At 38.8% G+C, this 15,806-nt stretch overlaps 1 protein-coding gene across 2 annotated transcripts; it reads left to right on the top strand.

Annotated features, from left to right (window-relative positions):
- The first annotated feature begins 124 nt into the window (after positions 1 to 124).
- smc6 (structural maintenance of chromosomes 6) lies at positions 125 to 14,687 on the top strand. 2 transcript variants are annotated; one of them, XM_023420991.2, is made up of 27 exons: positions 125 to 228; positions 1,140 to 1,294; positions 1,383 to 1,494; positions 2,419 to 2,524; positions 2,656 to 2,792; positions 3,609 to 3,670; positions 3,845 to 3,925; positions 4,055 to 4,156; positions 4,590 to 4,709; positions 4,948 to 5,043; positions 5,248 to 5,394; positions 5,517 to 5,605; positions 5,692 to 5,862; positions 5,948 to 6,126; positions 6,599 to 6,800; positions 6,917 to 7,031; positions 7,146 to 7,306; positions 8,179 to 8,314; positions 8,539 to 8,619; positions 8,716 to 8,886; positions 9,186 to 9,323; positions 9,572 to 9,717; positions 11,110 to 11,235; positions 11,335 to 11,440; positions 12,368 to 12,520; positions 12,654 to 12,751; positions 13,721 to 14,687. In XM_023420991.2, the coding sequence occupies exons 2-27, from the start codon at positions 1,154 to 1,156 to the stop codon at positions 13,806 to 13,808; spliced, it is 3,264 nt and encodes a 1,087-aa protein (XP_023276759.1). In that variant the 5' UTR covers positions 125 to 228; positions 1,140 to 1,153; the 3' UTR covers positions 13,809 to 14,687. The 2 variants fall into 2 exon arrangements, with proteins under 2 accessions (XP_023276759.1, XP_087034012.1); XM_087177886.1 differs by lacking the exon at positions 125 to 228 and having other exon boundaries at positions 1,160 to 1,298.
- Positions 14,688 to 15,806: the final 1,119 nt, after the last annotated feature.

Here is a 15,806-nt window from a genome sequence, read left to right as displayed (position 1 = left end):
CCCCAATGACACTAATGTACTGCAGACACACAGGTGAGCGGTGAGCCAGTCACACAGCTCGCCCTCTAGCTGTTCCGTATTTGGGAGCGTTGTAGTTGTCACACCCACAACTGTCACCGCTGCAGCTCACTTCTCAACACTGTTTGACCAGGAAGTCTAAACTCGGTGCAGTGTCCCTCCGTGACCATGTTATTGTTGCATGCTGCACACACAGGCAATCGCACTATGGTAGGCGAAGTTTATAACAGTCATATTTGTTCATGATCCAAAAAATGCTAAAGTTTACCAGAAGGTTTGAAGCGTTTTGTTGTCACTTGTTGCTTCATAGTGGCTGTAAGTGTGTGAGTGTAAGAGTTTTGCTGCATTGGACTTTTGTGTGTACTCTTGAAACCACTTGTCACTGCTCCCAGTGTTTCCTAAATGCCTCAGACTAGTGGAAAAAACACAGCATGTCCAGTTGACTTTGAATGCATGCTGCATATCCCACCACTTGTTTGCTGGAGAGTCTGCAGTCATTTAGAGCTGTATTATATCCGTATGCATGTTCAGAACTCTTTGAAATATGTTTTTGAAGACCTACTACATCTTAATTGTAGTATAAATCATCTAGAAAATGTATTGAAATGCTAAAATTGGATTAAATGTTCATGTACACCTGTTGCTGTTGCTGTTGCTGTTGCTGTTGCTGTTGCTGCGAGCTTCAGGCTGTGGCTTCCTGGCTAAGACAAAAGGCTCACATCTTTCTTTCTTGTTTTTCACATGCTCACTTTTTGAGAAACCAATTTTAGTTATTGCGTTGGTCATAGCTAGTCATCATCTACAAATATTACCCCACAGAAGGTCTGACGTCACTTTTCTCTAAATAGCAGACTGCATAGTTTCGAAAGTTTCCCTGACTTTCAAAAAAGAAGGAACTTGAAGAGTTCATCAAAAGCTGATTACACCCAATTTGGCATCATTTAAGAAGATGCTCAGTGTTTTTGCCAAAAGAAAAAAAATATTTGGTTGTCTCAAAGTCTGCAAGAGTGTCCACTCCCAAACTTTAAAAACTTAAACCTGACTTTAGACTTAGAGGAAGAACGTCTGTCTCACAGTAAAGATATCAGTTATGTGGTTCTTCCTGTTAATTCTATTTCCAGTGACTTGTTTCAAAATGAGTAAGAGGAAAGGCAAAGTGATCTGTGATGTGACAGCTGTCAAGAGCCGTCGAGTGACAGCTGTGTGCACCGAAGATCTACCAGATGATACAAACCATCAGGGACCGTCCTTCAGCAGCTTTTCTCACGCTGCCACGGTGAGTAAGTTCCCCCATGAAACACTCTTTGTCTCTTCTGCTCACCAGCTCATTTGATGTTGCATGATGTTGCCTGTATCTCTTTTAGGGAGACATTGGCCTCATTGAAAGCATCACTCTGAAGAATTTCATGTGTCACCACTTCCTCAGTCCGTTCCACTTTGGGCCCAATGTGAATTTTATTGTCGGCAACAATGGAAGTAAGAACTGTATCTCTAAGTGTTATTTGGTCTGCTGTTGACTTTGGCCTGTATGTTTAACGCATCATCACAGTGTAACTGTTGTTGTCTATAAAACACAGAAGTTACTCCTGGTTTAGATAGATAGGAAATTGCAGTACTTTATACAGTGTATCCCACCAAAGGCTGCAACTAATGATTATTTTCATTATAGATGTATCTGCTTATTATTGTCTTGATTAATCGTTTCATCTGTAAAACATCAGAAAAAAGTATTTTAAAAAAGCCCAAAAACCCTAAAAGCAGACAGTGATGTCGTCAGATGTTTTGCCTGAGCAACCGTCCTAATCCTGGAAATATTCACTTTACCATCACATTAGACAAAGACAAGCAGCATCTCCCCAGGAATGTGAGTTTGTTTTTGCTTGAAAAATTACAAAACGATTAATTATCAAAATAATTGCAGATCATTTTTTATGATGACCCATTTTTTGATTTAATAACTAATCATTGCAGCTCTAATCCCACCTAATTCTTATTATTTATTAGAATAATGACTGTCTTAATAAGATATTTGTTGTTTTTCTGATATTTTTATGTGGAACAAGCGTCTGATCAGGTGATTACTTGAAAAGGACAATCAGGACTGTTACACAACAGGAAGTATTACAACATACAGCATAGATCATTTGCTGTATATTATAACTACACCTCACATATCATTTATATATTTTGTCAGACATTAGATATTTAAAAACTGATCTGTTAGTTCATTACTTGTTCATCTGTTAGATAACTAAGAATTTCATTATTCAAGGAGACTCTCCTGATGAATTTATTTGCCTACAATCTTTATTTCTACCTGTGGACCAGAACCTGTCTGTGATATGCTTTCCATGCAGTGATTAATTCCCTCATCCTTGTTGTTTCACATTAATTTCTCAGGTGGAAAAAGTGCCATCCTGACGGCTCTGATCGTAGGCCTCGGCGGAAAGGCCACTGTCACCAACAGAGGACTGTCACTGAAGGATTTTGTGAAGATGGGGGAAAAGTAAGTCAGAATTTAAATGTTAAACCCAGGCAGGAACGTCCCTGAATGACAAATGGATGTGTGTCTTTATTGTGTTGCTGGAAATGCTTTAGTAGGAAACTGGTACTAGAACAGTTTACCCTGCTCCTTAGTACTGCAGATATAACAGTAAAACTGAGAAACCGAGGACCAGATGCTTATAAAAAGGACGTCTACGGCGACTGCATCTCCATCGAGCATCGGATCTCAGGTGACGGATGTCGGACCTGCAGGCTGAAGAGCAAATCAGGTGACTTCCCTGAGTTACGGGTCCTCTTCAATGTCAGGCTGAGTCTGTCCCAGTCTTATTAAACCTTCCCTGCATTTCAAATACTCCAGACACACTCGGGAGGGAAGACGAAGCACCTCAGTCAGACCGTCATCTCCCAGCGCTGTATACATTCTTTACTCCTGGTCGGGAATTTTCCCCCTATAAACCTGCACACATGCATTTTATATGCATGGCACTGTTTCCCCTACCGCCTGTGTCTCATATTTACATTCACATTTACACTGATGATTTTCAAGGTTGTAAATGTCACTGAGTTATTTTATAAATAAAAGGATCTAGAACAGCATCTGCACGATGCCAGTTACTGACTGAGCTCACAGGGAAGTTCTCTATTCTCTATTAAACAGACAATCACTTTATCTGGGGTGGTCATGCTTCACTCTGCTGTTGTCCTTCCTTTTTGCAGCTCACTATTGTTTTAATTGATCGATTAAATCATTGAATAATCTGCCAGTTATTTTCTTGATTAATGTATTAATTGTTTTGTCTATAAAATGCCAGAAAGCAGTGAAAACATCGTGTTATAATATAATTTCCTGCAGCTCAAGCTGATGTATTTATGTGACAAACTTATAACTGACTAAGAAATGCATCAGATCCTCATATTTGAGAATGTGGAACGTTTTGCATTTTTGCTTGAAAAAATACATTATTAATTAATAATCAAAATAACTACCAATTAATTTTAATCTCGTCAACTAATCATGCAGTTTATATTCTCTTGCTCAGCGAAGCAGAGGTTTTAACCAGATGTCTTGTTGTCATGTGTTTTAGGACAACTTATTTCAAACAAGAAGGAGGAATTGACCGCCATTTTGGACCACTTCAACATCCAGGTGCGTACTAAAGTTATTTTCTGCTCTGCAGCTTTTGAACTTCTGGTGAATGTATTCATTTTATTTTTATGACATTTTAAATGTAGCAAATAATTTTTGGTTGTTTCATACGTGTCTTCGCTGCAAAGTCATGTATTTTAAAGCCTCAGCAGGACGTTTGTTTGTGTTTTCCAGTTGGATAACCCAGTGTCCATTCTCAACCAAGAAATGAGTAAACAGTTCCTGCATTCGAAGAGTGAATCAGACAAGTATAAGGTACAACACCACCACGTCTCTTATCAGCTTTGAGTTTTAAGATTACGTCTGTATTTAGAAAAGCTGATGCGACCGTATATTTCTTTTTTTTAGCATGTTTGAATAAACAGCTTTGTTTGTCATTTTCAGTTCTTTATGAAAGCAACTCTGCTGGAACAGATGAAGAGGGATTACATCCATATCAAACACACTAAAACAGTCACACGACAGCAGGTTGAGAGACAAGAGGAGGTACTGTACTCAACGCACAAACCTCTCGCCTTTGATTTATCACGTCAGGTATTTCCATATCAGTCCAGTAATTTACAGATTTAAGTTTTCTGACAGAGTCTTGGTCTTGATGTTGTCAACCAAGAAATGTTAATTGAAGGTAATATTTACTTAGTGTATGACACTTATTTTTTATAGTGGAAGTGGAAATTGTAGGCACTTGTATCAGTTCACGTCTTTGGCTTTTCTATTGTTTTTCTACCTTTTTATTTTGTGTGTTGTACATTTACAGTAACTGTCTCTTCTATCCTCCTCTATCCCCTCTTCCTCCTCCCGTTCCCTCCTTTGTACCTTCTGTTGTTAAAATTGCTATATAAACTTTGCTTGCTTCCTACCAATATGTTTGTCTATGTTATTTTGCTGAATGAAAATGTAATTTAATTTGATTTTGCAGTGTCTCAAGGACCTTAAGCAAGAGTTCCTTCAGAGGAAAGAGAGGTATGAAAATTTATCGTCCTTCAGCGGGATGAAAGAGGATTTGGAGAATCTGAAGAAAGCAATGGCATGGTGTTTGGTAAGAACTCAGTCATCAGTGTATAAAATAAACCAAAAAAACTTAAGTTAGAGTTCCAGCTTCTTCTTTATTAAAGTTCTTATCATTTCTGAAGACTGTTCAGAAAGTATGAAAAGAAAGAAGAAATAAAAACACATTACCTAACATTTCTATTGGGCCCATGGTTTTCAATAAGTTGCTGCACTTGAACATGATCAAGGTTAATTTTTTTTTTTTTTTTTTAAATCATCACTTTTAGGTCAGAGACAAGGAGCAGTTGGTTCAACAGTTGGAGGAGGACATTGAAAAGGAAGAGAATAATTACAAACACAAGGAAAACCTTCAGCTCTGTCAGGTGACTTACAATTGTTCCTCTTCTGTTAAATAAATACAAGTCTATTTATAAATGTTGGAGACCTTCGGACGTTCATCACTGTATAAACCGACCTGCCTTACGTCACATGCTGCATTTTCATGTTTACAGCTGTTGTCCTCCACTGAAGAACACGGTCATAGTCTTTAAAGTTACTGTCGCTCTTTCGACTTGTCTCTCACACAGACTAAGGTCACACAAGTAGAGAAGAAGCTTCAGTGCATCAAAAGCAGAATCGACAGTCTGAGAGAAGAACAAGAGTCTCTATCAGAGGACAGTCTCAAGTTGAAGGAGCAAGTGAAGGTCCTAAGCAAAGATCACAATGAACAGGAGGTACTGACTGGGGAATATAACAACCTGGCTCTGTGTCTGTGTAAAGCTGTGTTTTTGTTATTCTCAATATATCAAATCTACATCATTTATTTTGGATAAAGTGACATCATCTTTTCCCACAGCTTGTTTATTTTCGGGCTGTGAACAAACTCAAACAGTCAGATCGGGAGCAAAACCTCCTTCAGGAGAAACTAAACAAGGCAAAAACAAGGTAAAAAAAAAAACTCTAAGTGACGTTTTTACCTTCAAACAGATTCATGCATTCAATATAATGATATATGTTTCACTGTATTTTAGTGTAAGTCTGAGCAGTGATGGAGAGACAGAGTATACAAAACAACAGAAGACCTTATCCAATGTGAAGCAGCAGCTTGCAGAGCTGGAGAACAAGTGCATGCAGCTGAATCAAGAGATCAACAACAAACATCAGGCGCTTTTCAAAGGAAAGGAGGAGCGAGACAAACTAATGTACGAGAAAAACTATATTTGCTTTCGCACAAACGTTCTGTCAAGGTGTAGTCTGAGAGTAATATGAGTCGTTTGTATTCACCAGACTGGAGGAGAGAAATATTCAGGTTTCGTACGAGTCCAAACTGAAGAGGAGGGATCAGCTCCTCGCCAGTCGATCCAACAAACTCAAGCGGTTTGGAGATCATGTACCCGAACTGCTGGGTTCCATTGCTGAGGCTTACGCTACGGGACGCTTTCACAAGAAACCCATCGGCCCAATAGGTGACTTTCATTTCCGTGTTTTGTTTACTTGACTTCCTCTCTCCATTATAAAAAGGGATTCGTTAATACTTAAAGGAGCTGCTTGACATTTTAGGAAATACTGAGAAGATTGATACCACTCTCATGTCTGTCCAGCTAAAGCTAACATTCGAATAGCTTAGCTTAGCATGAATACGAGAAACAAGGGGAAACAGCCTGGTTCATGCTGTTTATGCTAGGCTAAGCTAACTGGCTCTGGTTCATATTTACTTTTGTCACTATTTTATCTTTAAAAGAACATTTTGTCAACAGATTAATAATTTACTATCATTTTACTGCTCTATCGATAATTTAGATTTTTCTATTGTGCAGTAAATGTTTTAAAACTACTTTGTTTTTTCAAATGTCGGATCATTTAATTTAAAACATTTTGCAGTGAAATAGTAAGTTAACTTAAAGTGTACATGTTGTAGTTGACAGTCTTTGCTTTCAGGTGCGTGCATCAGCCTGAAGGATCCCAGCTTAGCGGTAGCTGTGGAGTGCTGTCTGCGCAGCTTCATGAAAGCTTTCTGCTGTGACAACTACAAGGACGAGGCGGTCCTTCAGGAGCTCATGTCTCGTTATTATCCAAAGGGACACAGGCCGCAGATCATCGTCAGCCCTTTCTCTGAAAAAGTTTACAACATACATGGACGGTCAGAAACAGCATTTCAAACTTATTAACTTTTTTTTTTGCCACATTTGCTTTTAAAGTCGTTTGTCCAGCACGTTTTAAAGCTACAGTTTGTTTTCCTCCTCTGGTGTTTTGTAGGAAAGCATCTCATCCAGAATACCCATCTGTGCTCGACATATTCACAGCAATGAGCCCGATCATTATCAACTGCCTGATTGATATGAGAGGGATTGAATCAATTCTGATAATCAAAGTTAGTATCTCACAAACACACGTTTATGCTGAATATTGCATGTATGATACTTTGAATAGTGATGGAGTAGCTTTACCTTTGTTTCATCACCATGTGACCTGTGTTTGATCACAGGAGAAAGACAAAGCGAGGAAGGTCATGCAGCACGGCCGGCCGCCTAAAAACTGCCGTGAGGCCTTCACTGCAGAGGGAGATCAGGTTTATCCAAACCGTTACTACACCTCTGACTTGAGCCTGGCCAAATATCTTGGCGGGGATCTTGAAAGTGAAATAAGGTAACGAAGGTATTTTTTACATCCACAGATCTGCATTAACATCAGATCGACCACAGTGAGACACCAGGTTTAAACCTGCTGACAGTGAATAATTTAACAACAGAAAACAGTATGTTTTTGGGTTGTCCATCCCATTATCGTGAACCCGATATCTCAGTAACACCTTGAGGGAATTTCTTCAGATTTGGCACAAACATTCACTGTGACCCAAGTGATTAGAATTTTGCAGTCAAAGGTCAAAGGTCACTGTGATCTCACAAAACAGATTTTTTGGCCGTAACTCTCAAATTCGCTGATGCTAATTATGACACAATTTAACTCACATGTCTAATAGGATAAAATGATGAAGTGATGACATTTTATATCCAAATGGCCAAGGGTCAACTTCCCTGTGACATCATAATGTGCTGCCATTATTCAGTGCTTTAACTCAGGGAGGGGACGTTGTGACCTTATTTCTCCTGTAACTTGGCTGGTTGGCGGAGGCATACAGCCGCGAGGTGGTGACTCTAGTTTGACTGTTGCCTTTTTCCTTGAATTCTAATTTAAATATCTTTAAAGGAAGAGTGTGACGTTTCTGGAAAATGACCACTCTTGTCTCACTCACTCTCCTTTGAATCAAGGAACATGCATATTTAATACTATTGATATAATCTCATATACAGTACTTTGCCTGTTCTGATGCATAGCATTGACAGTTACATTTGGAGAAATACTCAAGCCTTAAGTATTATATTTGTAATGGCTGCTCTCTGATGTCAAATGGAATTGACTGGAGTTCTCAAAGAGCGCGTGATGTGGCTGTTAAATGCGGTACGTTTACGACTGTGTGGGATCTTGAGTTGAGACGAAGTCGCTGCTGCCTGTCACAGTATGTTGGAGTCAGACCTGGAGAATCACCGGGCTCAGCTGTCCAGGTTTCAGCTCCACGTGACCTCGGTGACTGAGGACATCATGAGAATGGAGAGCGAGCTGAACATCACCATCATGACCCTGAAGAGGACTCTGGTCAGTGAACCGTACTCTCTCTGGATGTCTGTGACAACCTGGTTTAACTGCTGCTTGGTTTACATTTCACTCTTCTCTTCTCACTCTTTGGATTTTCTGTCTCCCTCCTCCTCTTGGTTTCCCTCGGCCTCCCTTTGTGCTCTTTGTGAGAAGAAACATTGATTATATTGATTGATGTTTCCACAGACCAATAATTTCACAGTTTTTCTTTGTTTTTAATGCAGGTGTCTGTTAATCAAGTCAAGGCAACAGTAACTGAGCTGGAGACTGCTGACGAGGAGCAAATCGATGACATCAGCTCCTTGGTGATGATTTAAAATTTTTTTTTTCTACCTTTTTGATACAGACATGAATCCCTTCGTGGATTAGTGAAGTCTAATGTCTTCAAATATTTCTTGCAGGAAGAAGTCGCCCACGAGAACCAACAGAAAATCGACGCAGAAAAGCAAACTGTTGATGAAGCAAAGAAAGAGCTCGACAAGCACCGGAAGATGGTGGAAGACATCGGCTGCAAGTACTCATCAGTCAGGGAACGGATTGATCAGCTTTCTGAGGAAATGGAGCCGTTGAAGGTACAGTATCACATTATTGTTTCACTTTGGCTTTAGGCTAAAAAAAGATCGCTCGAGACATCTCGTGCTGCATCTCTGTGGTTGTGATACCACTTCTGTCGCCTGATTTGAAATGTTTTTGATCTGTGAATCGTTTATAATTTAAAGCTTTTTAATTTTTACAACATTGTTTTTCTCTTGGATCATCCTCCCCTGGTGTTGTGAAGTAATCTATAGGCATGTAGTCTTATTTCATGTTAGTTTTTACACCAGAACTGGTGATAGTCAAATTGACTGTTATTGCATGTTGGTCCCTAAAGGATGAGCAGCTGAAACTGGAGGCAGAGTGTGCAAAACATGAACGAAACCTTAAGATTTTCGAACACAAACTGAATTGTCATGAAGACAACATCCACGCTATGAAAAGTGACCTTGCCCAAAGAGAAGAAGAGTTACAGGTAACAAGAACTCTACCGTATCTGCTGTTACATTTACCACAGGCATATGTTGGAGGCTTTTCTTTTTAGCTAAACCCAGTTGTTGTATTTTATTTATACAGAACACAGTGTAGGTCTGCAGTTAGTATACTCTATACTCTACTATACTATACTATAAACAGATGATTTACTGCTGCCAAAGTAGTGTAGCTGTCACCAGTAAAATTCAGAGTTGCCAGACGCTCATCAGACATCACATGTGACGGCAGGACTATGTGGCCAAAGCCTCAAGGATCAGTCCTGAGCGGCAGCAGGTGACCGGCAGCACCAAGAGCGTCGACACAGAAATCACTCGGCTGAAGAGGAAGATGAAGGTGTACGAGAGCAGCCACGGCGAGCACGAGCAGGTGGTCAGGTGAGAAATCACAGGCTTTCTTAAAACATCTGCGACCGGGTTTTACTTCACACACACTGATTTTAGTCGTAGTTAATGCAAAACACTTCTCAGAAACAGAGCGGCTCTGGAGTCGTAACTAATTTTAATGGATGACTCAGTGCCTGTTTTTCCATAAGCAGCTTGGCTGACTGCAAATGCAAATGCATTAATAAAATACATGTAAATCTGCAGTGAAATTTAGCTACTCATATAATGTACTTCAATACAAATTTAAGGTACTTGTGCCTAACTTGATTTGTTTCATTTTATGCTGCTTTAGACCTCTCTACTCCACTACATTTCAGAGAATATAATATAATATATAACATATTCACACAGTTGCCAGTTTATTAGATAGGTTAGGCACCTAAAACTGATCCTCCCTTCACCGAGGTCATAATCAGTTTTTGTTGAAACCCTTTTAGAGAAGTGTTATGCGTATATTTATATAAATAAATGTTTGCTGAATAACAAAAATAACTCTCTGTATAATAAACAATTCAACCGCACCACTTCCCTAAAACAGTTTCAACAAAAACATTGTAACCTTGATGAAGGAGGGTTTACTGCAGGACTGTATTAGACCGCATCACTTTTAGCTCTGTGAGAGCTTTGATCACAGATAACTTTACATATTTAGATTGTGCATACGAAACATATGATGAGCTCATGAAATATGATGCATTGTCACGTCATTAACAACACAACAGTATATAAAATAGTTAAAATTAGCTTCACCTCAACCAACCTCAACCAATCACAACAGTGCTACTTGGATATTAATGCACTGGTAATAATAATATAGTTATATATCATAGTATTACACTCATAGAGACATTTTCCTGCACTGAGTGCTTTAACTTTTGATTCTTAAAGAACATTTTGTTGATTTTGATTTTTGTTGATGATACCTGAATAGAGCTTAAGTAACATCTTAAGATAACACAACTTCTATTTCTTCCACCACTGATGTAAATTACTTTGTCGCTCATTGAACAGAATACATGACCCTTTTTAAGAAAGCTAAGCTAACGAGCTAACTTAAATAATTTAGTGCAGCAGACATACTTAGACTTCTTTTGGTCAGAAGAATTAGAGGAGCTTTCTAGCTTCTCTCTGTCTTATGCTTTTTAGTGGGTTTTCAATTTTAGTTATCATGTCAGACAAAAACAGTTTTCTGTCCACTGAGGTTCAACTCATCCAATGAAATTTCTTCTGCCGCCGACAGCTTTTCCTAATGCATACCTCAATCCAATCTGCCCGTTGGCCATCACTAAATCATCTTCTGCCCTCATTTCACATGTGCACACTGAAAGCTGAAGTCAGAAAAATATTTAGGCTATGCCAGTTTCTTCCCTCTGCCCTCATTAGGGAGTACGCTGAGGCCCTGACTCTCTACAGAGAGAAAACCAACCAAGTGAGGGACCTGCGGAGGTTCATCGATCGACTCGATAACATCATGTCAGACAGGCAGAACAGATACAAAATAATGCGTAGGTAAATAACGGCCTGCTACATTTGAAAAGCTATTTAAAAATGGTGCCTAGTTGTCAAAGGAAAATCCTGCTTCTGTCTGATTCTGGCTTCTTCCTGCAGGTCTCTCTCTGTCAGATGCAAGTTATATTTCAACAACTTCCTGATAAAGATGAACTGCTGTGGCTCAATGATTTTTGATCACAACAATGAGACACTGTCAATCTCGGTACGTGTGTTTATCTGTTACTGTTTATGAAAAGCATAGATAGTTTGTGCCTGTGTTTGTCCTACAGCGTTGTTTGTGTTTTATTTGTTTAATAATGGAAATAGAATTACTGAGATATTTAATAGCAACACAGTTTCACATCATAGTGAAGAAAAAAAATGGTGAGAAAATACTTAAAGATAGTGATCTTAACCCGTATTTGACAGTTTTCCTGTGTTTTAATTGAAGTGTTGATTCGTAATAAGATATATTTGTGGTTTTAAGAACTAAAAACCATCTCAATGTAGTTTTACATCTCCTTTCTCAGGCTTCTCTCTGGAGCTCTAGTAACAACAGGTGGGTGAGCCAATCAGAAGAGAGGAGGCTCTGAGCCTCTCTTCTGATTGGCTGACTGTTTTCTGAGTGATAGAATAAAAATAAAGAATATTTCAGGAAAACACTCAGGGAAATCAAATCCTATAGGGTTGGATGGTGGGTCCAGGTGGGCGGGGCTCGTGGCATGGCTGAGAGCGGTGACTGCTTTGTTGTGACATCACAAAGTTACAGAAGTCCTGACGGCTCATTTTAAGGCTCAGTTCTGAATACAGGCTGTGTGCATTTCTCTGTGGACTGAGCGCTTTGATACTTTCACAGTATTAATAAAGAACCTAGACCTGATCTATAATCAAAAAACACACAGAAGTCTCACTTTATACAAGATGGGACTTTTAAAATGAGACAGGGTGTCCTGCTGGCCAAGGGGTTTAAGATGCTGACCATGTACCCGGCTCAAGTCCACATGTCATCCCTCCTCTCTCTCTTTTCCTGTCTCTACTCATAAATACCCCCCAAAAAATATTGAACAAAAATCTGGAACCTGCTACAGAATCTGCCTTTTTTTAATTTTAAATTTGATTTAAATTCCAACCTGTTGTGATACGTGTAAAGGTAAAGCCTCCAGGCAGGGAGGATGATGGTGTGAGTGACATGAGGTCGCTGTCTGGCGGTGAGCGCTCCTTCTCCACTGTTTGCTTCATGCTCTCTCTGTGGGAGATCACCGAATCCCCCTTCAGATGCCTCGATGAGTTCGACGTCTACATGGTGAGTACACAAAAAAAAAAGACATGATATCTGACACACTTAATTTGTACAAAGCCAAGAAAAAAAAAAGCTTAGCAAAAGTTTGGCTCTGACTCACTTTGATTAACAAGTCCCCCTCCATTTTTCTTGGCAGGATATGCACAATCGGAGAATTTCTCTGGATCTCCTCCTGGAGCTGTCAGAGCGGCAGCACCTCCGCCAGTTTATCTTCATCACTCCCCTGACCACCAGGTGACGCTCCACTTAATGTTTGTCTCTGTTTACATGCTGTTCTTTCCTTCACTTTAACTCCTGCTTTTTACATTTTATGTTATGTTTAATGTGTTATGTTATGTGTTCTTATTGTTATTTCACTTGGATCTTTGATCTTCCGTTTTCACAAAATAATCTATGTGCAGAGTTTGACACTACAAGGATGTTTTCTAATTTACCTACTGAATTTTCTCTGAGCTTGCTTTAAATCTCAGTTTAAGTCTGATATGTACGAGCATGATTTTGTGACATCACAAGTTTGGAGCCAATCATGGTCCAGTATGCCAAATTGGACCATGTGTGATGTGGAAACTTGAGGTCCACTGAGAATATGTGTGTGCGTATTCATAGGTTCTGGATTTTTCAATTTTTTTAACAAAATAATTGAATTTTTCAGCCAAAAATTATTATTGAAAGCTGAATATTTTTACGTCTTAAAACGTTTGTCCTGTAGAGGCCGAAGCATGCCACAAGATTAAATGAAAGGTTTAAGTGCTCAATTATGATCCATTACACAAATTATATATTCATAAACCAAACAAAAAAAAATCATAATAAAAGATGAATTAATTAATTCATCTGTTACTCTGTGTACTTTAATTTTCTGTCTTTAAATTTTTTATTTTAAACTGAGCAGTGAATTGATTTTAAAAAAGCTTTTAAATTCCACTATTCATTCATTAATGTGTTCTTATCTAAATAAATTAATTTAATTATATTGAGTGTGTCTTTTAATAGTTTTTAATTGCATCATTTAAATGCTGATTTTTAATAAAAAAAAAATAATAAAAAGCATGAAAAAATGATGTTAGCACACTCTGGCTGCCCTATATCCTTCATATCCTGCCACCTCAGGTACCTGCTGTCCCTCTTTCTCTGAAGTCTGAATTCAACATGTCATTGATGTTTGATGACTAATCAAATGAACATGTGACTTGTGTCTTTCAGGAGTCTACCCAAAAGCAGGCTCATCAAAATCCACCAGCTCCAAGATCCAGAAAGAAACCAGAGTGAAACGGGGGATGAAGATGTTTGAAACGGGCTCCAGTGACAGACATGAGGAATGTTTATCTGCACTATTACTGTATATTTCAGTATTACGGTATGTGTCTGGGAGTGGCTGTATGTAAATGTCTCTTGTGTTTGCAGGGATAAATAATGATGTATGTGAACTTATCCCATTAACATTTTATTAATGTTATTTTCACTTTGAAGGCTTTGTTTTTGTTTTTGTCCTGGCCAGGGAGACCAGGGACCTTTAGGGTTGACAGACCTCTGGGTGCTGCTAGCTGGAGTTACAGTATTATATCAGAATATTTATTATCAGGACAGACATTGGTTGATATTAGTGACTGAAGTTAGTTTGAGAAGCCAGAGTGTCCTGTAACTGGGAGGTCACAGAAACAGCACATTTAATCATATGTAACTAACCTCTCTGCTAAATGAACTAGTAACGGTGAACAATAGTGTTTTGTGTCAAAGGTCAAACGCTGAGCAACTTTAAACCTGAAGTGCTGTTTGTGCTCACTAGGCACTGATCTTTAACACATTTTATGTGTTTTTATGAAATTCTCTTGTCAGGCCTGGAGTTATCTTCTATTGTCGTAATGCAACAAATCAACTCAACTGATGACTTGTGTATTTGTAATGTCTGTAATGTTTGTAATATGATACCCTGAAGATGTTTTTAAAAACTGCTTTTTTACCTCAGGAGTCTGATATCACAAGATTTTTCATCTGTGAAACCAGGACTCTTCTCGACATGTCAGTATTTTTTTTTTTTTTTTTTACAGGCATTTTGTCTGTAAAATTTGCTCCTAATCACTGATCCAGCAGCTGTTCACAGCTGTTAACTGTCATTTCTGTGAAAAACTGTAACCATAATTAGAATAAATCTTAAGCAGAAATCTAAGAACTTTCGTGTGGATCATAAGTTTCATACACACAGGGCTGTTCATCCATGCATCTCATTTATCCGTCCATACACAACATATATTCAACACAGTCTTAAAATCAAAAGCCGAGGCTGGTCTTCCTTTGTTTCCATTAAGTTCTCCTGTCAGACCGTGTCTTTTGAAAAAAGCCTGTTGATGGTTTATTCATTTTAATCACTACAGAATTAAGTTTGGGTGCAACACATGCCACATGTATAAAAGAATACAGTCACTTGTATTATGATTTTTCGTATTTGATATAAACATTTACTAGACAAAGAATCTGACATGGTGACTGGACTGAAATGTATAAATAATATGGACATTAATAATGTGATGGTTGGTTTCTGCTATGTTATCGACAAGAACAGTGAAAAGCTTCTGCAACCTCCACTGCCGTAAGTGGACTACAAGCAGACACTCGGTCCGTGCTTGCATAGCCTAGAAATGGGGAAGCAAAACTGTTGAAAGAGAATTTCCGCATTAACTTTAGCCTACATCATCAACCAGCTGCTGCCTCTGTCACCGAAACGCTCTTTCAAAAGCTTCATCAAGCACCTCTCCTGAGGGTCCTGCATCTTTAATGATCGCTGCAAACTAGAAGATGAGACCGTTCAATAAAAAGTTTTTCTCCTTACAAAAAAGTTTCAGGAATGCAGTGTGTCCAGTAAACATATATGAGGCTTTTTCTTCCCCTGCTCTTTTTTTTTTGCTGCATTGGAAGTGGAGCCCCTCTCACAAGGTCCCCGGCCCAGAGAGTGAGCTCCCAGCATCAGGGTCAAAAGCCAAGACTGTAGTCGTTTTGCAGTACTCTTCATTTCTGTAAACATGTTGATATGTACAGAGTAAAGTTATTTAAGTCTAAATCAAAGAAGCAGCCTGAAAAAAAGAAGCCAATTTGGGATCGTTGTGGGGAATAATGCATGAGTACTGTGCCTAATTACAGCGGTAATTTTTGCCTCTCCTCCAGATTAAGTGGCAGCAGTACAAATAAAATCATAAGGGGGATGATGCTCTGTAAATATATTGGTTCTCAAAAACATAATACGGTGTTTATGTCTTACTCGGTAATTAGCCAACTGCAACCCAAATGCTATCTT

Source organism: Seriola lalandi, unplaced genomic scaffold (genome assembly GCF_002814215.2).
Source record: "Seriola lalandi dorsalis isolate HSWRI2012SDOR001 ecotype SW California unplaced genomic scaffold, Sedor1 jcf7180002054660, whole genome shotgun sequence".
Taxonomy (NCBI): domain Eukaryota; kingdom Metazoa; phylum Chordata; class Actinopteri; order Carangiformes; family Carangidae; genus Seriola; species Seriola lalandi.
This window is presented reverse-complemented; position numbering and strand designations above follow the sequence as displayed.